Raw genomic sequence first — 24638 nt, forward strand, 5'->3', positions numbered from 1 at the left:
AGATCGACATTACTGCGACCCCCCTTCCTCTTTAAATCTAATCTAAACAAAAACCCAGTTCGTCTCCCGAGGTGATGCGTACGTACCCCAGTCCCTGCTTCAAACTGAGGCTTAGACGCAGTTTGAAGATTATGAAGAGCTACCTCACCATGACTGGTAAAACACACGAAAAAATAACACAACGCGCTGTTAATGAAAGAGCGCTCGGCTCGTGAAGTGCCACACAGACAAAGGTTAATTAGGTGCAGCGGAGAAAGCTAATTATATCAGGATGGGAGGCCCCCACTCCGCCCCCCCCTCACCCCCACCTCGCACACTTCTGTAAATGGCTGCTGTGTGGAGTAGAGGGTGTGCGTGCGTGTTCAGCATGGTAGTGTGCGTTTTGCTGTGATTGCAGTGCCAAGGTGAAGACACTGAACACCGCACCCCGCCGTGTCGCAGCCCGATAAGTCAGTCAGCCATCGAAAATCACTCGCTGTTTGCTAGCAAATTAAGGAGGGCTCATTTGCATCGGTTGCATCTTGAGCTCTGTTTTGCTTCCCCTTTCTTCCCTCTCTCTTTCTCTCTCGATCGCTCTCTCTCTCTGAGCACCACCTGTGCTCCTGTTGTGTTTTGAGAAGCATTGATTAATGGCTTCCTCTAGTTTTTGAAAGGAAGTCTGTCAACATAAGTAATTGCTGCTGTTCATTTGGCGGAGCGGGTGATTTCAGTGGAGGTGAAGGTACCCAGTGAAAACATTCAGACAATATAACCACCTGAAAAACATCCTGCTGCTCGAAAATAATGTTTTACCTTTTTGTTTACTTGAACTTAACTACTTCTCTAAGTGTAAAGTCGAGATTCAGTAATGCACATGATCAAATTCATCTTTCTCTCTTTTCTCTGATGTGACACACTCGTCCACATACTGATATTAATCCTCAAGTGTTTGCTCAGGTGACATCTAACTTCAAGGTCATTGTCAGCTGCATAAGAGCTGAGGTTAAAGACTTTCGTGTGATTTCTTAAAGCTCCATATTTTCTTCTTCTTCTGCTTTTTATTTTGAAGTGTTGATCCATAAGAAGATATATTTGTGGTTTTAAGAACCAAAAACCATCTCAGTGCAGTTTTACATCTCCTCTCTCAGGCTTCTCTCTGGAGCTCTAGTAACAACAGGTCAGGAGCCAATCAGAAGAGAGGAGGCTCTGAGCCTCTCTTCTGATTGGCTGACTGTTTTCTGAGTGATCCAATAAAAAATATGGCAGAGTTCAGGTAAAAACACTCAGAGAAACCAAATCCTGCAAGGTTTGGATGGTGGGTCCAGGTGGGCGGGGCTTGGTGACTGCTTTGTTGTGACATCACAAAGTTCCAGAAGTCCTGACGGCTGGTTTTAAGGCTCAGTTTCTGAATACAGGCTGTGTGCATTTCTCTGTGGACTGAGGCTTTGATACTTTCACAGTATTAATATAGAAGCTAGAGCTGATCTATAATCACACTACACATGGACAGGGAGCTTTCAAACAAATACAAACCTACATTTACATCAATCCAAAGCATTATGGAGTGAACTACATTGAAATGGTTTTTGGTTCTTAAAACCACAAATATATCTTCTTATGGACCAACACTTTAAATAAAACACAGGAGAAGAGGAAAATATGGAGCTTTAAGAAGGAGTGTGTCCACACCACTTCTCTGCATCGCTTGTTCTGGAGGCAACGTCCAAAAGTAAAACCACCAGAATAAGGAGCTGGTAGAGAGGATTTTCATTGAACTGTGTGGATGACCATCTTTGAAAAGTCTGAAACTTAACTCGAGGTGTCAGCACGCAGTGGTCCAGTTTCACAGAGTGGTGCTCATGGGAGTTGAGCAGAACAGAGATTTCCACGGAGAGAAAGTTCTAATCCAGCACAAAGCCTCCTCACGTCTGAGCATATGCCTAACAGGTGTCTGAGCATTTATATGAAGCTTATCAGTAGCAGCTGTTCTCCCTGAGCTCTCGGGGTTAGGCCGCGTACAGAGAGATATATGAGGCCTATAACAAGGTCCCTGGGAATTGGTTCCTCACACTCCACACACACACACACACACACCTGTGCACACACACATATACATATCTCCCGCTCCATCTGCGTAATGGCAAAAGGGACATTATCACCAGGCTGTATCAAATGACTTTTATGGATGGCTTTCAAATGAAAGAGGAGGGAGTGAAAGGTGTGATTAAAGGGAAAGTGGGGGAAGTGAAATGAATGAAATCACTGTCTCTCCCACAAATTACAGACCACTGTCCACTGCTCCTGGATGAACATCAAAAACATCGCCTTTTCAAACGCCAGTCGCCGGTAAAGTGGTAATTACCTGCATCATTAGAGAAACAATCCACCTCACATGCTGTTACATTGTCAGATGATGTCGGGTTGTGGTGTTCAGTGGCTTCTCAGAATCATCTGGTGATTTATCTTTCCTGCTGTATTTGATATCCCTCATCCGCTTTTTGATAACAATGGCCAGGATTCTCATCCTATGTTTTATATAAGTGGAGCCGCAAAGTGAATTAAAGTTGAGACTGCTCACTGTCTCCAGGTGAACACGCCAGGTGTTCTGATCCCTGTTCAGTTTGCATTACTGGTCCCTAGTGGACATTCTAGGTAGTGCACGGTTTTTTTTCATACTTTTCATTTTCTATCCAGCATGAAAACAACATGGTGGACCTGCAGTGTACACGCAGAACAGGTGTCTCCTTTCCGGTTTAGACTTGGATTACAAATGTCTGTAAGTGAAGATGTGAAATATTGTTGGATTGAGTGTTTTCATCGGGAAATTGTTACGTGGAAGGAAAGCGTTACTGTAGTTGCAAGGTGAATGTCGGCTGCCATGCTGGTTACTTGCTTCACTTTTCAGCCTGCTAGCCAATTAAAGGGCCGTATTTCTATAGAGGTCTGTGCTAAGCTAACAAGTATACGACTCCTATGGTTGTGCTTACCTTGTCACATCGTGTTGCATGTTTGTGACAGATTTTAGCAGTAGTTTATTTCTTTTTTTTAGTATTTTGTATGTTATTTACATTGATATCTTATCTCGTATATGTCGGTGTATTGATAGGCTACGTGTTTGTTAGTGTAATATTAGATTCACTGGAATTTTTGTCTCTCTGGCTTTGTTCAGACACACAGCTGTGAGAACAGAGTACGAGGAATTATGTTCATCATGCAGCAGTGCGACTGATAAACATGCAAGTTGTTCTGACCTACAAAGTGCTACAGAGCTAACCGAGGGAAAGTTCAATCAAGCCCAGTCTGCACGCCCCTCCAACCTTTTAAGAATTGTGATCAATACATGATAATCATTTTGTTAATACTATCCACTGTGTTTGAGAATAAACGCTTTATTTTCTTATTGCTGATGATGCAAATTGGAGGTTAAATTTGATTAGAGCATATATCAGACAGCTGAGATGGACACCGTTTGAAAACAGTTGATATCAGTTAAGCAATTTGTATAAAGCTTGAGAATGTCAATATCACTGGCATGTGATGGATTTAAACATATTACATCTTATGAAAGAGGAAAAGGTAAATGGTTTCACCAGCATGGATGACAGATATTCAGAGAAGCAGTGCAACAGCAGCCAAAACCATTTCCCTCCTATATTTCCGACAGTGGGAGAGATGGGGAAGAGCGGATCATGAAGTGAATAGCTGAGGTGAAGTGTGTTGGCAGCTGGTCCTGGGGGCCTCGGCCAAACTCAGCCTGTTTTTTTACAAATTGAACCAAATCAAATTAGTGTCAGGGAACGGAGGCTGCGATTGATTTTTCTCTACAGATGTGCCGCAGAGCCACATAAAGCCTTGTTTAGCTTAATCACAGCAAATTTGACACCAGCTGAAAATATTTCTCAACCCGTCCCGTCCTCCGAGCGAGCGAGCGAGCGAGCGAGAGGCTTCATCCGTCTGCAATCAAATAAACATGGAGCACCATGGGTTTGGAAAAACACTTCGCTTGTTTTACTATACTTGTGAGGCCCGGCTCCAGGTCGTCAGAAAGACAACAGCTTTATCAAGGTGAGGCCATTTTTCCTGGCCTCACCTGCACATGATGTGAGTTTAAGAGCAGTTAATATTATGTCGTTTTTAGGCTGAGGGGTTTACAGCTAGAGTTTATAGGTTGGATTTTCAGAAACTCTATTATAATTTACAACATCAAAACTGCACTGAAATTTTGAGGTGAGGATATTTTTAGTCTCAGTCAGAGCTGCAAATGAGAGATGTTTCAAAAGGAAAAGAAGGGAAATTGTCCTTTGAGAATGAACACGGCTCTCAGAGAATGAATTTAAATAATAACATCAACATCTTGTAGCTGCTGCGTGATGCTGTGAAATCAACACATTAAAACCACAAACAGACTGATCTGATGCAGAAATACTAAACAAAACAGAGGAAGTAAGATCACTTGTGGATGTTCGCCTCAGCCTCAGTGTAGTCTAGCACGTACTTATGGTGACAGTGTTGTATTTTAGTGCATTTTAGAAATCGCACAGGACAGTCGAGCATGACTTCATTTTGCATTTACACTGTGAATGTCAAATTTGAATAAATCCAGTCTCTCTTCACGTTATTATTTTCTGAAATTTGGCTAGATATTTGAGTTCCCACAGTCTTTTCTGTGTCAAACAGTCTCACTCTGGATATAAAAGTGTCTGTAATACTACAGTATTACAGTACTACAGTATTAATAGTACTCTGCCATTCATTTCCATCCTAACCACGCTTTGATTTATTCTAACTGTCCTAAACTACCACCCACTCAATCCACATGACAAACAACAAAGTATTTGAATGTAATATTTCATCATGAAAACATCAAAGTTAACGTGATGCAAAGTCAGTGAACTTTCTTTCATTGACTCTCTGAAACACATACGTTCGTTTATAATCAGTAACTTGTTGCTGCTGTAAAATGTTTAGCATGAAGTTATGTAAGATCCCCTGAAACCTTGTGTGAGTTAAATGCTATTGGAAGTCACACCAGTATTATCATTATTATTATTATTATTATTATTTTTATGAATAATGGTAGAAATATCCCCCCAGGCCTCACACTGTGCTCTAATGCTGTCGCCACAGAAAATACTGAGGAGTGGAAACTAACTTTGGGTGAACTGTCAAAAGGAGAAGAGCAGTGACAGTGACATACCTACTGATGCTGTATCATACATTTTTGAAGTAAATTAAAAAGTAAATAAATAATCAAAGCACACTGCACTACATAGGCTTTAGAAACCTATTTTTATTTTATCTCTTTTTGACTGTTTTAAATTTAAACACAGCATCATCCCTGTTAATGTGATTGAAAGCAGGTCAGGACTGACAGACGTCATGTAGGAAGGATGTGCTGTCTCAGCACCAACGCAAACACAGGTAGCCACCACACTTCCGTGTGCGGTAAATCGTCTCTGCGCGGGCCGACAGCGCTGACTGATGAAGGTCCTGCAGCTCTGGCTTCTTACTTTTCCGGCGCCTCGGGTTGTTTTTCTTGTTCTCCTTCAGTGAACTTTAATCCAGGAGACTGTTGTTTTTTTTTCTCCTCTTTCAACCTGATTGGTTGTCTCCTGATCGTTCTATAACCTGAACCTCGTGTTTATTATTGTAACCATGACGACAAAGGGCCTCTAACCTCAAAGAAGTACTTGTTTCCACCTGAACCATCACCTACCACTAAACCTAAGTTTAGCTTTACCAAACCTTTACCGTAACGTTGTCGGTACATTGTGGATTTGTTACCACATGGACAATGTGCGCACACACGTGCACACACTTCCGTGTAGTCAGCGTGCAAGCAGCAGTCTAAATTGACTAACCTGCTAATGTTGTGTTAGCCTAGACAAGCTAACGATAGCCTTTGTGGACATTGTGTGTGGAGCGTTGCTACGACAGCTGTCGCAGTTCACAAACAACAACAGTGACATGAACATGTTGACGACATGTTGAAGTGAACAACTGAAACTCACTCACCATGAACTCTGTGTGTGAGTCAGTCTGAGGTGTTTCCTGGTGGCTCCTGGTCGTCTATAACGTGTCCCTGATGACGAATATAAAGTATCTCCATACACCGGTCCTGACGTGGTGGACCTGTTGCTGCTGCTGCCTCCTTGTTGTGATTGTTTTACTGTAGAAGAACAATTACCGTTGCCTTTCCAGAACGTTGGCATCAACTTGGAAACAAACTATAAGTTCTCATCATAAAATGTTGAGTTATTTATTTTAGCAGATCATCTGTGGCAGATCTGCAGCTGCCACAGGAGGAAGGAAACAGTCCGGTCGTATCAGACGGTCAGGGACAAACAACATGAAGGACTTGTTGATTATTTCACACCTGCTGGGAGCACCTGAGGACAAGTCTTCAGTCCCACGGGACATGACTGATGTATGCAGCAGAAGAAGCTGATTAAATGTATTTACTCCTGAGGAAGGACCAAATGTGAGAGACATAATATATTCTGGCTGGTTAACATGCGTTATATTTAGATCAGAGGGTTACTGTATAGATAAGGTTCTTACAAGTGTAGGGATACAAGTGTGTGTGTGTGTGTGTGTGTGTGTGTGTGTGTGTGTGCGTGTGCGTGTGTGTCTAAATGTGCATCTCCAGCTGAAAGAAGACAAATGGTTCTGCCTGTGGAAAGACAAACACTCACTCGTACTCCTGTGATTCCTTCCAGTTTCTGGTAAAAGAAAAACAAACAAAACGAATAAAACAAAAATAAACGTTTCACTTCGTCAGACTTTGCCACGTGTTGATTCAGTCCACGCCTCTTGAACCTTTGATTTTCCAGCATTCCCATAGTGATTAATAGCTCAATCTCAGGCCGGCTAATGAGTTTTATCAGGAGCCGCTGGTGATTAATTAGCAACAGTAAAGAGCATGTCACTGCTTTATTCTGGCTAAGCCGTTTCTTCCCCTGCTCTAAATCTCCTCTGAACAAAGACCCAGCTCAGACCCAGGTGACATCTTTGAACAGAGCCACAGCTCTACAGGCTGCGGTACAGCACACACACACACACACACACACACACACACACACACACACACACACACACACGCACACGACTCTTTGACAATTAAACTGTGACCGGGGGGGGGGGGCTGGCTCTTCGGCAGTATCCTGACTTATTCATCGTTGATAGAGGCAAATGTCCACGACGGAATTCATCATAAAAAGGGCGACTTCACTGATTTCACACAAATCAAGATTCGTTTTCTTGTTATGGTCAGTGCGGTTGTTTAATGTCCTCGGAGAAAATTAAAAGCATTTGTTACGCAGAAGAATTGTTATTATTGTCAATGATTTATTCATTTTGGAGCAGATCTCTAGTCCTGGAAAGCTGTAGGAGGTTTTTATTACTGGCCCCCGTGAAGTTGATGTTCCATAATAATAATAATTATTATGTTAAATAATGTTTCTATAATCTCTTCAACAAAGGTGAGCAAAACGTTTTCGTGACCACTGGTCATAATGGATGAAACAATATGTAAAAGAATAAAAAGCCAGGACGATTTATTATTTTCATATATATATATATATAAAATGATGTGAACCACAAGATCTCCCCTGGTCGACAGTCACATTATTATCCTGAAAATGTTGAGGCAACAGGAGCCATGCTGCCGCTCATGAATGCTGTAATAGTCTCTCTAACCTTGGTCCGACCTGCGGTTGTCGTGGCCCTCTGCGCAATTACTGTTAAAAAGCAGGAACACATTGTGAGACGTTCCATTAACATCATGTTCCCACAGATATCTCTCATGGGCTCTGGAGGTCAGCGAGAGCAGCACGTTTTTATGCACATCAAAAAAAAACCCTGAAAGGAAAAACTTCACACCACCAAATTGATTCTGTTTGAGGTCCAGACTTCACTGCGAGTGTTCCTCCTGTGTTTCAGGTTGAACATCGGCAAGAACGACCTGGTGACCTTTTACGACGGGGACGACCTGAACGCCAAAGTGTTGGGTCAGTACGGAGGGTCGAAGCCCCGCTTCAAGCTCTACACCTCCACTGCCGACGTCACCATCCAGTTCCAGTCCGACCCCGCCACAAACGTCTATGGCTACAACAACGGCTTCATTATCCGCTTCTTTGGTGAGTCATGGAGCCGGAGGTGAGCTCCTCATCCGGGAGCTCTCGCCTTCTGCCGCTCAGCTGTCGTGATGGCTACGTTAATATTTAGAGTGGGTTGATCTCTGCAGTTGCACCGATTATTCAGCAGCATGACATTTGATCATTTTATGTCAAGTATGTGAAGCTCAGGGGCAAAGGAGGTTTTGAAAATGGTAACAACAAAAAAAACAAGAACTTAATAATACAGTAGAGTGATAATAGTGCTGTGCTGTGCGGATAATTTGTCGCTTTGCAGCTATTAGTTGTTTTAATGGTCTGTAATGCAGGGTACAAGAAAGAAAGAGTATTGATCAGAAACACCACCCACAATAAATAGTTACTGTTAAGTCATTTCCTTAAATAACTGCTCTCTTGCGGTATTGTAAAAATTGTGTTTACGCTGATTTTACACCTGACTGAGCCAGAAGCTGATTTCATTTGTACATAAACAGATATAGTACAATACTAAAAGTTTGATTTAAAAAAAAAAACAAAACAAATGTGCATAAATGTTCCTCCACTAATGTCTTACACATTAAACCATCCTGATCACATCTCAGGAATGAGAGCAGTGGGCACAGTCAGAACTCCAGAAGAACACAGAAGAAGAAGGGAAACAGTATTTCTGAATAATGTCTTCATGAATATTAGCTTCAAATGTGTCATTTAAATACAAAACAGAGACAAAACTGACACTAAAAGATGATATATGATTATAAAGGAATAGATCAGCAGGGAAAAAAAAAACCCTGAGCTGCTTCCTTTTCCTGAGTTGGATAAGAAGATTGATATCAGTCGTGTGTGTGTGTGTGTGTGTGTGTGTTCGTAAAGAGCAGGTCACCTGACTGGAGCGATAACGCTGAACATTTTCAGGTGACTCTCTGCAGGACGACGATCAGCACGTTACACTCGGTGGTTCACATGAAAAGTGACAGAGAGAGTATGAAATGAAAAAAAGAGAGAAAAATACCAGTTCACCAGCGTGACTGAATGCTAACCTCAGCATGCTAACATGCTAACATGCTAACAATGACAAGGCTATCATGCAACCCACCTACAAAGAAGTTAGAGGCATTCATGGATGGATGGATGCATGTATTTAAGGATGGATGGACGAATGGACGGATGAAAGGATGGATGGATGGATGGATGGATGGATGATGGATGGATGGAAGGTTGATGATGGATGTATGGATGGATGAATGATGGATGGATGAATGATGGATGGATGGGCGGACATATGGATGGATGATGGATGGATGATGGATGATGGATGGATGGATGGATGAATGATGGATGGATGAATGATGGATGGATGGGCGGACATATGGATGGATGATGGATGGATGGGTGGATGGATGATGGATGGATGTATGGATGGATGATGGATTGATGGATGGACGAAGGACAGATGGATGATGGATGGATGATGGATGGATGATGGATGGATGATGGATGAATGATGGATGGATGGGTGGATGGATGATGGATGGATGGGTGGATGATGGATGGACAAGGGACAGATGGATGATGATGATGGATGGATGATGGATGGATGATGGACAGATGGATGATGATGATGGATGGATGATGGACAGATGGATGGATGAATGGATGATGGACAGATGGATGATGGATGGATGATGGATGGATGATGGATGGATGATGGATGGATGATGGATGAATGATGGGTGGATGGATGATGGATGGATGGGTGGATGATGGATGGACAAGGGACAGATGGATGATGATGATGGATGGATGATGGATGGATGATGGACAGATGGATGGATGGATGGATGGATGGATGGATGGATGATGGACAGATGGATGGATGGATGGATGGATGGATGTATGTATGGATGATGATGGATGATGATGGATGGATGATTGGGAAGAGAAAAGGTAGCAAAGCAGAATGGGAGATTGGATGGATTCAGTAAAGAGTGAAGTTAAATGAAAGAGGGAAGTGGTCGTTTATTTTTGCTGGTGTGGGACCGAAGCATGAGAAGAGCACGAGGCCGTCCCTGTTGGCAGGGCCAGAGCCAGCACACTATATCTGATTAAAGCTAATGAATTCAGAGAGAACGAACGGCCGCAGAATACAGATGATCAACAAAGAGGGATAACGGCAGGGGAAGCTTTTATTACTATCTCCCCATGAATCTCATTGGTGGAATGTAAACACAAGGCCGCGCTGTGGCTCTGGTGTTGGAGAGTCAAGCTCAAGCGCAATTACTTTGCTGTGTTTGTCCAAATTAGACTTGTAAACACAAAACCCAAACCTGCTGCTGTGTGCCTGGGCTGAGCAAAGATAACGTCCCCGGTGGGTTACAGTCGTCTGGACGAGGAAGAGCTTCGAGGAAAGTGTCAGGAAAGTCAGGCGCAAATTCCAGTGATGTACAACGGGTCATGTCTACGAACTAAGGAGCGAAACATGACACGACCTCAGACAGAATACAGAGAAGTTATGTGATGATCGGACAAGGATGCTTATGAGGCTAAAATCAGCTGTCTAAGAAACAAGAGGAATTCTGTCATCAGTCTTTAAAAGCTCATATAACTCAAACCTTACATTAACTTCCTAATGATTTCCTGCCCCCCCCCCCCCCCCCCTCCTGCAGAGGTAGCTCGTAACGACACCTGCCCCGAGCTTCCAGAGATCTCTAATGGATGGAAGAGTACGTCCCACCCCGAGCTGGTTCAGGGCACCGTGGTGACCTACCAGTGTTACCCGGGTTACCAGGTGGTGGGTGCAGAGCTGCTCATGTGCCAGTGGGACCTCACCTGGAGCGGTGACCTACCGAGCTGTGAAAGAGGCGAGTACACAAACACTCGGGGGGGTTTAACATTTGCACAGTGAAATAAAACAAGCAGCAGAGAGGCAGAGATGCTGTTGGGCTGTGGTGGTGTAAAGGCAGAGACGGAGGTTACTGTCTGCCGTTGTTAGCCTGCTAGTCACGCTAGCTCCTGCAGTTGTTTACACCCCTACATAGCCTACAGTATTTCCCTTCGCCACCCCAGGTCAGTAAACTTCTGAGCGAGCCTCGTCCTTCTAACCAATCAGAGAAGGCCACAGTCGGGGGTGGGAGCTCACAGCTGTCAGTCAGTATGTGAATATGCTTCTGGTTTACTGCTCCTCTTGAACTAAGGCTTCCAGCTAGTTTTAGTTTCTGGATTGTACCCTCATAATGCTGAACTTGTTTGTTCCCCACTGCTACATCTGAAAGCCTCTAATCCCTTTGGTTCCACTTGTTGGCTGAGTAAGTAAACATGAGCATGAAGCGTTCAGTCAGCTGATGTAAAGATAAAGTAATGTCTCTACAATGGAAGACTAGAAAATGTGAGGTGACCCTAACCAACCTTCGTCCCTCCTCTGTCCGTCCAGTCGTGTCTTGTGCCGACCCAGGGAAGGTGGATCACAGCAGGCGGGTTCTGTCGGGTCCCCATTTCACCGTGGGCTCAACCATCCAATACGTCTGCAACAAAGGCTTCACTCTGTCCGGAAACAGCCTGCTCACCTGCTTCAACCGAGGATCCTCGGGCCCCAAGTGGAACCAGAAGCTGCCGAGATGCCTCCGTACGTAGCAGAGTTAAAGTGTTTCTCAAGGCTGCGTTTAAATGAAAGAGACACTGCAAGACTTCAAATGTTTCTGTATGCCTCAAACAAAGTGTGTCGTATCGTCTATTAGTGGTTTAAGTAGTAGGCAGGGTTTAGAAATGATGTCTCACACTGTCTCTTTTCTTTCTTTACAGTTATTTCTATTGTGTTTCATGTGTAAAACTAGGTACAACACCATAACTGGCTCTAGGAGTGACTGGAAGTGTGCACCATTTAATTCACACAGAAAAAAAAAACATTACAAAGTCTGAAAGAAAGTGTGCATACATTTTAGGAAAAATGGGAGTGCAGTGATGCAGAGAAAAAACTGCTGTTGTGCACATCTGACTACTACAAGATAATGTGCTGCGTTCAAGAGATTTAAAAAAAAAGAAAAGAAAAAAGATTATCTTTTGGCACTTCGGGGCTCCGTCGGCTTAAAGGTTTACCAAGATCAGTTTTTACAGCCAGAACTTGCATCTGTAACCTGTTGAGTTTCACAGTGTTGTTGACTTTCACAAACAGATTTAGACAATGCTTTGAACCTGCGCTCAGATGTTCAGAAAAGTAGTTCTTCTTCTCAGCGTGTTCATGTAACTGAAGCACAAATTTTATACAACCACAGGCTTTGAAATGTTTTTTCTTATTTGAGCCCGTAGATCAATCCTTTCCCCAACACCTTGCGCTGTCGCCTCTGGAGCTTCAGACTTTTGTTCTGGTTCAGGTTTTAATGTATCACACAGTTTCTCTTCTCTTTAAGAGCCACTACCATTAAAAGAAGTTAATTAGCCTGGTTTTGAATTACGAGTTTCCGTGTCCCATGATGACCTAAATTGGTGTTTTATAGAGTTTCCAAAGTGACAAGAATGAAATATGTTTAATAGTTATATGTAGCTATTTATAACACTGTGTGAAAAGGTACATTTCTTATTATTTTGTCTAAATCTTCATGCATATATAAACTCTTATAATTTAACAAGACATGTTTCTGACTTATCTGTTAGGGCTTCCATATTTTTTTAATTAGCAATTGTGATTGATTTGAATGTAATCACCAACATCCACCATCTGTCTTGACCTCCTGCCACTTGTCTCTGACAAAGCTGGCGAGCTCGAACTGCGTCAGGGTGATTAAAATATAATTCCCCCGTCGAGGCCATTAATCTCATTTGCATGAATGTCTTACACTCGGCCTCACCTACTTTCTAGGCGGAGATGAACTGCACGGTGGAACTGACTTAATATAATTAATTCAACCGGACAACCGAAATTCCTTTGGAGGAGACGAGCCGGGTCATAGTTATGTATGAGATGGAGATCACGAGCAAAAGGAAGGAATTTATTATGACAAAGACAGGGAAACTGCCCTTGCCAGAATTCCTTTCAGCTTCAGGAGAAAAATGTGTCATGATGTGAAAGATCACAGATGTATTTTCATTCCCTATTCAAGTTTCCTTCCCTCTACTTACTTTTGCTTTTTTTTCTGACGCTCACAATTAAATGTAATGACAAAGGTTCTCCCTGTGAAAGCCCACGCTCCTCTGAAGAGCTCATGTGCTCTGCCCATTAGAAGTCGAAATGTTAAATGTTAATTCTTAATTGTGATGCTATTCTAAAGATGGAAAGATCATTAATATTCATACCAAACTTCATGGCATCCTTTACCCCCCCCAGCTGACACCTTTGAGCCCTGCAGTCACCCAGGAACCCCCAACTATGGGATCCCCAGCTCCAACCAGCTCCACTTCCAGCCAGGAGACACCCTCCACTACTCCTGCATGACTGGCCACCAGCTGCTGGGGGAGCCTGTTCTCCACTGTGTCCCAGGACACCCATCCCAGTGGAGTGGGCTGCCACCTGTCTGCAAAGGTAAGGAACTACAGCCTGATATACACAGTGCCAAAGGGTCCCTAAAAATCTGCTTCTTGAAACACGTCATCTAAAGTAAAGAAATCCCCCTGATTGAGTTTATCAATAAATACAAACAGCTGGTTACATCTCATGGTACTGGCTGATACAGCTACGTCATTGAATTGGTTCAGTGGTGTTTGGTGAAAGCCCTCATCACATGATGAAATAAAAGTGTCAGGGGAAGCAAGAAGAAAAGATCTTTTTTACTGCATTCAAAAACGTTTCATCATGTCAGTGTCGGCGGTGTCTTCGTCCCCCTGGGCTGGAAGTAGCTCTCAGGCTGTTGATGCACAGCAGTGCACTTGTTGTCAACTCTATACAACAGACCATTTATTTTATTTCATTTTTTTTATAGAGGGCCCCGCTCTCAGAGCCGCCACTATTCACTGCTGCAGTGGCCCCTGACCACACACTGAAGACAGCAGTGAGACTAGTTTTCCTTCTGGCAGCCTCCATGTCTCCTGAGCTGTGGCAGCACAGCATAGATTCTACATTATGTAGTTTTCTGATCTGGTGTCAAGCGAAATGTGTGGACTTTGCCAATCTTTGTAATTTTTGCAATAATCAGAAAGGATTTATTGCTCATATTTTCTTGCGCTTTGATGTTTTAACTACTTTTTGGCAAGAGCTACCTATGTCTTTTACATTTTAATATTCACAGTTAAAGCTCCATCCAGTGTAAAGGTCTGTGTCCATGTGTAGTGTGATTATAGATCAGCTCTAGCTTCTATATTAATACTGTGAAAGTATCAAAGCCTCAGTCCACAGAGAAATGCACACAGCCTGTATTCAGAAACTGAGCCTTAAAACCAGCCGTCAGGACTTCTGGAACTTTGTGATGTCACAACAAAGCAGTCACCACTCTCAGCCAAGCCCCGCCCACCTCACTTAAGGGTGCTTGTATTACAGTTTGAGCTCCTAATTTCTGGTTTTGTGTCACTGTAACGCTTGTTATACTTGTATAACCTTTGTGCAGGAAAGATCAAATTAACAAATTAAAAATTAATTAACTATGAATCACAATGAGTCACAAGACCCCTTTAACCTTCTCCATTATTTAATGCTTTCATGAGGAGACCTTCATAGATTGAAAGACAATTTAAGAAAACAAAAAACAAGCTGAACAAAGAGCGAGCCTGTTTCAGGAAAGTAGGAACAACACATCAATCACAGTGAAAGGCTGGAGAGGAAAAGTGTTTGTGCAGGTTTTTTTTTTTTATGACTTTGCAATGTGGTGTTGTTGCTGTCACTTTGAAGAAGGTTGTTCCAGTCTAGGGGCTGAAATAACACAAGAGTGGCCTTTAGTTTAAGTCTGCAGCCCGGTCAAAGCACCTGCAGGAGACAGAGAGCTGCAGGGACACATTTATACAACAGTCAGACCAGAGGAGCTACCTGAGCTGTTAGCAGAGATTTCTCGGAGGTTTTCACAGCTGCAGGTGAACTGACACCACGTGATGGGAAACTGTGAGCATGAAAAAATATGTTATGCAACGATTTTAATTGTGTTTTGTGAAGAAATTATAGTCATGCAAATTTGATCCACAATAAATTTATGTACTTGTTTCTTATATCCACATAAGTGCACAATAAGGGAGGAGGCAGCTTCTGATTGGCTGTTTTGCCTCCAATCAGCTTGATAGTAGTATTACTGCAGTGGGGGTGGTAACTTAAACTTGATAGGCAGCTAGCTAAGTTCATGATTAAATAAATGATAATAATAATTTATGTATAGTAATCCCTTTAAAATTGCTTCAACTGTGCCTTTTAAATGAAATAAAACTAAATCTAAGATATGTTTTTATTAGATAGAGTGCTAATCTATTTTTAAAGTCTTGCTATCGGGTGGTTAAGTGAGGCATAATACCCAACAAAGTGCACTCTCCATGATTGTAATGGATGGATAGAATTTCTCAGCTATTATTCTTTATGTAGAAAATGCCTCTTAAGGTCCAACTAAAAATATCAGTTGTTAATTTACTCATATAATTAATGTTGATCTAGCTGTCCGATAATAATCAACATAAAGTTCCTGAGCCTCAGTTGCTTGGCAACACCCGGCTAAACAGGAAGAAGTTTGCAAGGTTCGGGCCAGAAGTTTTCTAACATTAATCCTGACGAGTTTTAAAACTGTCAGTGTCAGAGAATAGTGATACACAATATTATCAAAACTGTCTGTCCAGCACAGATAACGTTAACTAGTGGTCTCTGTCATGTAATGTTTCACCGTCCGCCTCTCTCTCCTCCACTCACACTCAACTGTGACTTCACCACATGTGCAGGTTTTTTCTTTTCATTTCCTCACTGTTCTTCTCTCCTTTCCTGTGCAGCTCTGACTGGCCAACAGCTCCACCCTCACTAATGTTATTTACATCCTCTATTTAAAGTCTGTTTTGTCTTTGTCTACAGATTCATGCAAAATAAAGATACACATGTAAAATTAGATGCGCATGGTTCTCACTTGAGAAGCTATTTGTCATATTTTTTCTGTTGGTTACACAGTGACCCTGCAGCTCCAGGCTAATTACCTGAGGCTGAGGCATGCAGTCTAGAACAGCAAACAGACATTTACATCATGAAAATGTCAGGTTACTAAAAGTTAATCCACACTTTCTAACCAATCAGAATCCGAGAATCCTAATATCCCAGGGGGTAATAGGAATTATAATTAAATCGTTTGTACTTTTTAACATAGTCACATTTAACTTTCCATATTAAACTACATTCATAATAATAATTATTCCTTGGTTGCGCAACTCAGCTGTCAATTAACTTAGTTGTCAATTTACAAATTTAATAAAAGTTCATAAAAATAGGCATCTACCCAATACTATTTATTATCAGTTTTCACTTGTGTGTTAGCAGCTGCATAAATGAATCAGCTGAACAAAGATTTTTGTTTGCTCAAACTAAATAATTCTTTGCATGATAATAATTTCTCTACAAAATATAATGAAAAATCTTTTCCTCCATATTCAATCAGCTGACTGAAGAAACCTTGAACTCCTACAAATCAGAGTTGCATATTACTGTCACGTTGTGGTTCACCTGTGTCTCTCAGGTCAGATCTGACGACAGAATAAGTTCATTTCGTTTATGTTTTCAAACAAGCTCTTTTTATGTTTACCATGTCCTTTCTGGTGTCTTCTCCCCAGCCCACCCTGCAGGGAACGACGAGCACAGATTGGATGGTAAGTTTTGACAAGAAGTTACTACCTACACGTCTTCAGTCTGCATTAAATATATTAAAACAATGTTTCCTGTGTTACATGTCTAGTTTTCAGCAATTAAATAACCTTAATTTATTTTGCCCATTTAAAATGAACTAGTCTGTTTTTAATGAGTTGAAACAACATGAGCACAAACAGTGGAAGGTTGTTTTGAATAAAAGAGCGTTTCTTTCTCCAACAGTGGCGACTGCAGACACCAGACTGGAGGGGGCCCAAGTGGCATTTGCTGTCTTCATCCCTGTCATCCTCCTCCTCATCCTCATGATTGGGATCTACCTCTACTTCTCAAAGTAGGTCCAGTGAAGATGGAAAAAAAATCTTCACATTTTTATATGAATAAATGTGACTTCAGGGACTCAATATAATAAATAAGGACTTCATCAATTTCAGATCCAGTGAGGACTGTCCAATATTGGAAACTATTTTATTGTTCCCTTTGTAATACAGTTATTTATTCCTTACTTGCACAAGAAGCAAAACAATAAAATATATAATACATTAATGGTTTACAAAAGGATTCCGCTTGTGAGATTGAAAAATAACCTTGGGTAATGAAGAAACAAAAAACTCTGAAATTATTTTGAAAAAGCTACAAATGAATAGAAAATTAAAAAAAAAAAAATAGCAATGGAAAATAGCTTCAGAAAGTATTCAGACCCCATCACTTGTTTCAGACTTTTTTATGTTGTAGATTTAATTGGTAAATGAATAAAACTGCCATATTTCCCTATGAATCAACACACAATAACCCATAATGACAAAGTGAAAACATTTTTTTTTTCAAATGTTTGTAAATTTATTAAAAATACAAATGCTACCACTGGACTATCTTTAAAAAAAAAAACCAAAAAACATAAAAACGCTGGATGGTGCCTGCAGCGGTAAACAAACATTAGCAATTAGCTGGTGAACACAGTGGAGCATTTAGTTAATGAAGATATTCAATACCTACAACTCTAAATCAATGCTAATGTTGCTCTGTGTGTGCCATGGTGAATGCTAACATGTTAGCCAAAGCAACTTCAAGAGAGGACATGTTGCAGGGGACATTTGCCCCCAAGTTGTCAAAAAGAAATGAATGAATGCAGCCTCAAGACTCTTGACATTGCAGTGGTATTGTAGCCAAGTTCCATTATGGCCCTTGTTCTGCTGTTTCTTCTGATACGCTGTCAAAACATGCAGGTTTTTCTAGTACTGAAATGTCACTTCTAACACTAATGAGGTCTGACCCTTCACCATACACCATCCAGATCAACAACACCTCCATCACAGCTAGCCTACACCGCTCCTTATTAGCACTGCTGAAGCTGGATGGGCTGGACTGCCACAAACTGGATATGAACTGCAAAAGAAAGTTGACACTGTAATTAAAAAAAGAGTTTTATCAAATAGAATTCAGACTTCAGACAAAAACTGACTGATTAAAGCAGGTGTAGAGGTTAAAGGGTGAGAAAAGTAAACAGTTTTGTGATGTAACAGGACTTTTGAAGTATTCAATAATTAGACACCACATTTTCCTGAAGAGAGATGAGAGACAGCTTCTATCTGACAGGGATTAACTCAAAGAAAGAGGCAAATGCAACTATATTTAGCCAAAAAGCATTTTAAAAATAGCTGTGACAGGATTGGGATCAAGGATTTTCAGCACACGACAGCAAAAAGTGTTACACAACAAGAACAGACTGTCACTCAGTGACATTAGGAAGATTTTAAAGTTCAAATCAACAAATGTTGCCATTGTAAATCCTTCCTACATAGTGTTGTAAAAACCTACATTTGTCACGAGTGTGTTCTCTGTCTGTCGGTGCTCAGGGTTCAGAGGAAGTCACTACAGCTCTCCCTGTCCTCCAGCTTACCATATGAAAACATCTCCGGAGACTCTACATTTGACAGCTCCATTTATGAGACAACGGTGAGTCGACAAACATTAGACTGTGAAACAGCTGCTATACGTTTGTATGATGGGACGTTTTGACTGAGCTTGCTGCAGGGTCTCGTGTCTGCTGCATTATTAAGGAGCAGCAGGGACAGGAATAGGCAACATGTGAGGACAAAACTGAAATACCGGAAGTGGTAGAACTAGATTTAGACCAGGTGATAAATCAGGACCCGGTCCTGATGAAGCTGACGTTTTAAGAACTGAACAAGGTGAAATGGCTTTCAGCCACTGCTGGAACCAGCTCCCCATGAGGATCAAATCTGGCCAAAACTGGCTTTAAAAAGAAGCTTAAAACTGCTCCACTGTTTCTCCTCGGCCTCCATTTAATCTTTTAATCTTGCACTTTAATTAGATATTATCTATTTTATAATCTGTTTTTATACTGTTTTTTATTATGCTTTTTACTTCTATTTTTTATCCTTCTTTTATTTCTGTTAAGCACACTGAATGACCTCTGTGTATGATAATGTGATAAACATATAAATTTGCTTTGCCTTTTTGAAACCTGCTATCAGATCAGGTCCAGAAAAAATCTCAACAAATTGACATAAATTAATCCACAGGCTTTACATTTGTAAATTAAAACCAATTAGTTTTTTTTATTTACTTTGTATCTACCAACATCAGGTTCTATATATTAATTAGCCCCGTTGGACTGTATTGCGTATAATCATTTATAAGGTACAACATCATCCTCACTGATAAAAGTCTTTTTTTGTGTTGAGTTACTTCTTTTCTTCTTCTTCTTCTTCCACGCGTCAAACCTGAAGAACAATGAGGTAAGTTAGTCCTGTCCTTAAGCTGCTCGTCTCAGCTGCAGAGACATGAGAATAGAATAGATCTTTATTGTCAAAAACACAGTAGCAGCATAATAAAAACACAGATTTAAAGCACATAAAAAGTCAAATATTCGAATATTTAGAATATATAACAGAATATTTGTCTTGTATTTTCAGTAAATCCCATAAAGTCTGATGTATATTATTCCTCTGTGCCACTGTTGTCCAAAAACTATTAAAAACACACAAGTGAGCCACATTCCTTCATTACTATGAAAACTGTTTGAGTAACATTCACTATAACACATTATGGCCTGTCTCTGTGACCATGTGACTTTTTTACTCCGTGACTCTGTAGCCCCTTTTCCACTGGTCAAAAAACCTGCTGAGACCCACTAACATCTGGCTTTGGAAAAGGGATCAATGGGCATTCACACCCGGGTCAAATGACTCTGCAGTAGAGGCGGGTATTTATCGGCTACGGCTGCGATCGGCATTGATATAAACACGACACCCAGGAGAACCCGCTAATTTTCCTACTGAGCACACAGACCCTGCAGACAGACCTGCCATCTGTCCAGCACGGTGCTGTTTAATTCATGCATCACGACTGCACTGCACTGTGGGATGAAAGAGTGAAGCTGCAGCCCCGAAATAAGTTTTAAAAACATATAATCACCAATTGAAGCGTCTCACACGGAGGCTCAGTGTGTGTGCATGTGTAAGTGTATGTGTGTGTGTGTGCGCGTGCTCTGTAAGTGCATGTGATGACATCGCTCCTTGCAGTCGTGTGTGTCCTCAGTCTAAACAGAAAGGCAAACTCAACTGACAGTGGAAAAGGGGTCAATTGGCTTTTGTTAGCGGGTTTACCAACGTTTACAAAATGTGATGTGTTGGTTCTCTTCATAGGAAACAAGAGAATATGAGGTTTCGATCTGAAGACGTCGGTGTGCGTGTTTCAGTATGGACAGATAAGACGCCCGCTGGCCTTTTCAACGTCCGCCAGACTCACGCCTTTGGTGACTCCTTTGACGCCTCCACCCTGTTCTCTGTACACTGAATATGAGCCTCCCTTTATTTACCCAACAGAGGACACCTCACCACCCCTGGAAAGGCTGGGCCACTGGATTATTTTTCTAGCTCTTCAACAGTAAAAGTCCAGCAGCAGCAGTTTGTACAGTTTTTAATCCCGTGCTTGCATCCTGAGGACTTTCAGCGCAAAGTATCGTCTCAGAGAGCAGAAGGAATCAATGCGAAGCTAGTGCCATTAAGTGCATATAACCACAGATGTTACGTTGTGTTATGTACATTATACACTAAATGTCTTCTGCCATCATTTAAAGAACAGTGCTTATGAATTTAAGGTATGTCTAATTAAGAGTAAGATCTTATGATTACATGTCACAGAAAAACAACAGCATTTGCTTTTATCAGAGGTTACCTAAAAATATAAGGAATCAGAATGTGCCTTAAATAAAAGGCCATTGAGGGAAAAAGTTTTCTTTCTGAGAGTGAAATGAGAAGATTATTATCATTCTCGTGTGTGTGTTAAATAGAGAGCTTGAGTCCCGAGTTCCAATATTGTGTAGCTCCATGCAAATGAGAACAAAATTAGATGCCTCGTAGTTTTTTCCCGAAAATATGACAAAGAAAAAGTAGTTCAGTGGTGGAACAGGAAGTTTATCCTCTACCTGATGAAGCAGAGAGAAGAAGATCATTGTAGTTTCTGGGATTCCTGTATTCCTAAATCCAGTGGGTCTTCACCATTAGAGGTGTTGGTAGACACTTTGAACAGAGCTAGGCTAGCTGTTTCCCCCTGCTAAGCTAGGCTAACCTTGTCCTGACACCAGCGGCCGGTTTCACAATGATAGACTTCAACTATGTCTTAGATATAACAAATAGTCAGACTTCAGATACACTTCTAATTTAATCTTTGGCACAAAGCAGTTTAGTTCTGCCTTAAGCCGGACTGTGGTACGATGAATTCTGGGTAAATTGAGTAAGTAAAAAAAAAACTCCAGCAGAGAATGTTTGTCTTTAAGAAAAGTTCAACAGCTACAAGGACATTGTACTTGTCCCTTCTCATTGCTCTCTCCATAACAATGTCCCTGTTTTTTGTTGTTAGGGGATACTGCTCAGCACAGGTGTCATTGATTATTACCATGGTAACACGTCTTGGGCCTGAGTTTGCCAAGGGCTAAGGTGTCTAATTTTTTTGGCTTGAAATTAGTCTTTGTTTTTGTGAAACGGTCTTACTTGCATTAGACTGATACATGAGCAAAATTGGAAAACTGGACCAACACTATAGACCAGCCTGAAATATCTTTGTGAAACCGGCCCTTCACACACAGTCATCCCATTTCACCCTCAGAAAGAAAACAGAAGAGCATATTTCCCAGAATGTTGGAACATTTCTTTAAACAATAGTGTCAACCTGTAAGTTAAGATTATATATCATATTATCAATACATTTTTGCCCCATAAGCAACATCCAACTCTAATGGGGATCGTTAAGGTTTCACTGATTTCATGCGTTCATACTGTATGTAACATGCAGCGTTAAAGATAAAGACATTTTGATTTCTACTTGGTGTATCACCATATCATTTTGAGTGACATCCCATCCATTAAACTTTCTGTGAAGCGAAAGGAAACTGCACACCGAGGTAAGCTGTTGTCCATGTTGCCATTGCCTGTCTGGAGATTATGTCTAAATTTAGACCATTACTGTCGTTCAAACATACAGTATATATTGTCCTATGAGAATACAGTATGTATCCATGCAAGCTGGTGTGATGACAATGATAATAATTAACCTATTTTTGATTCAATGTACATAAAGTACTGATGAAGCAACTTCACAAACATCTTCAATAAAACATATTGTTCAGAAAAAAATGGATAGTTTGACAGTGTTATTTGCTTCTTGTTTGCATTGTGGCTGACTGAAATGGTTTGTGTCTGTCTGAGTGTGTGAGGCTATTAGTATTTCAGAAATTCCAACTTTTTATGCTCATACACAACTAATGACATGAAAGTGATGTATTGAATAAATTAATTATCGGAAATTACATTTATTAGACACAGTTGAAACTGACAGAACTTTTAATGAATATGTCAAATTCAGTGTTCTTGATTGAAATTGTTTTCAGAACACAGGCACACCTCTATAATAATAACTTTTTATTTATATTAGTATAGTAGTTATAGTGTGTAAAGAGAAGAGCAGGGTACAAACATTCAGTCAGACATTAAAAGCAGATCTGAGTGAACAGCAGCAGATTTCTTGGTACAGAACAAGAGGAAACCCCTGATTTGGTTTATTTTCTACCGAACCTTCTGTTATTGTTTTGGCTGATTCTGAACACCTGAACTCACCAAACCTTCTCAGTTCACAAGTCAAATCTAATGGCACGTCCCCTTTTAGAGGGTCAAAACCTGTTTTCAAAACTTGTGTAACACTTTTGAATCTTTGTGACTCACCCAAAAGCAGAGTGTTGTCTGCCTCGTATGTTAAAAGTTTGTATTGTGTGAATATTGTGACTATCTCTGTGGTTATCTTTCTATCTTTAGTTTTAAAAGCAAAAGTACAAAACTGCGAAATCATTTTCACTGGTGTGATTTTACATTTCAAGGCCTTTAAAGAAAAAAAACAAACTGAAGATGCACCTGTGTTTCTGAGAGTCAGACGGAACAACTGGCTGTACCTCTTTAGGTTTGGCCAAGATGTCACAGACTTGATAAGTCAGCAGAAACATCCTGTGAATTTAATTAAAGTAAGCCATCACTATACTCGCACTTTTCTTTACAACACTGCAATAACTGCAGTCGCACTAAAAGCAATTCCATTTTGTTAGAATTGAATGTGAAGTGATCTCTGCCTTCCACTGCATTAAGTTTCGTTGGGCCTCGTCTGTGCTTCCAGTAACAGTGTGTGGTAATGAAGGAGTGAAAATAGTCCCATTAAATGTGATAATTAGCTATGTAATGAAGTCATGACATGAAGAAAACGGCAATGCATCTGCTGTTCAACATGATGTATTATATCTGCCAAGGCAGCAGTATCTCTGAGCAGGCTCACTAAAGTGGAAGTGTGAGACTAGAGGCTGTGCAAACCTGCAGAACAACACAACTCCTGTTATTATGACTCGAGTTTTTTTAACATGAATTACCCTAGAAATCTGAGTGTTGGGAGCGCTGGATGAGGAGATGTTTTACAAGTTTAAAAAAAGAGATAGTGCCACAAAAAATTGTACAGCTGTACAGGTTGTTGCAAATCAACTTAAACACACGAATCTCATTTCATTACATTTAGGTGTCCACCAAAGTGTCACATGCACAGAAATGCTTTTAGAATTTCATGACATCTTAGTTTCCTGCCATTGCTGAAGAAAATGTTTGCAAGAGAAGCACATGTACATCCATAAACAATTTTGATTTTCTAAACAACAAGCAAGCACGCACACACACAATGCAAATAAATACTCGGTATATAATTTTGTAATGAAGTGGATGTGTAGGTGAGGTAAGAAATCTAGCTAGGGCTTATGTAAAAACCTCAGCTCAACATAAGATTTAAATCATAAAAAATGAGGGAGAAAAAGAAAATAAACATCTATTAGATACTAAGAAAATGTATAATTAAAGTTAATTAAATTCCAGTTAATCATAATGTTGGAGATTACAAATGGCTTACATCTGAATATATTATTTTTGGTAAAAAGCTGATATGTATAATATAAAATTCACTGGGTTCCTTTGCATCTCAATAACACTTGAATTGACATTAGTGTCTACATGCACAAGGTCTGCTGACATGAACATTTCTAAGAAATTTGTATTAACATAGAACTTATGAACATCTAATGTCCACTTTTAAATTCAACAAACTGAACAAACATACTATAACAGAGCACTGCCTCCATCTGCTGGCAAGGGCTAGGTATTACCCATCATCTCTGAGGCAGGGATGTGGCTGAAGGATCACTTCAAGCAACCTGGCATTAAAATTTTGACCTTTATCTTAGTCTCCTGGATTATATGGAA

General features: G+C 40.7%; 1 protein-coding gene across 1 annotated transcript in view; it reads left to right on the forward strand.

Annotated features, from left to right (window-relative positions):
* Positions 1-21232, forward strand: part of sez6b (seizure related 6 homolog b) — a 141585-nt gene extending 120353 nt beyond the window's left edge. The window contains exons 10-17 of the mRNA XM_023428484.2: positions 7921-8117; positions 10760-10954; positions 11524-11715; positions 13411-13605; positions 16800-16835; positions 17056-17164; positions 18687-18786; positions 20502-21232. Of these exons, the coding sequence (XP_023284252.1) occupies positions 7921-8117; positions 10760-10954; positions 11524-11715; positions 13411-13605; positions 16800-16835; positions 17056-17164; positions 18687-18786; positions 20502-20531 (1054 nt within the window). The 3' untranslated portion in view covers positions 20532-21232. The remainder of the gene's footprint in view (positions 1-7920; positions 8118-10759; positions 10955-11523; positions 11716-13410; positions 13606-16799; positions 16836-17055; positions 17165-18686; positions 18787-20501) is intronic.
* Positions 21233-24638: the final 3406 nt, after the last annotated feature.

Source organism: Seriola lalandi, unplaced genomic scaffold (genome assembly GCF_002814215.2).
Source record: "Seriola lalandi dorsalis isolate HSWRI2012SDOR001 ecotype SW California unplaced genomic scaffold, Sedor1 jcf7180002054875, whole genome shotgun sequence".
Classification (NCBI taxonomy): domain Eukaryota; kingdom Metazoa; phylum Chordata; class Actinopteri; order Carangiformes; family Carangidae; genus Seriola; species Seriola lalandi.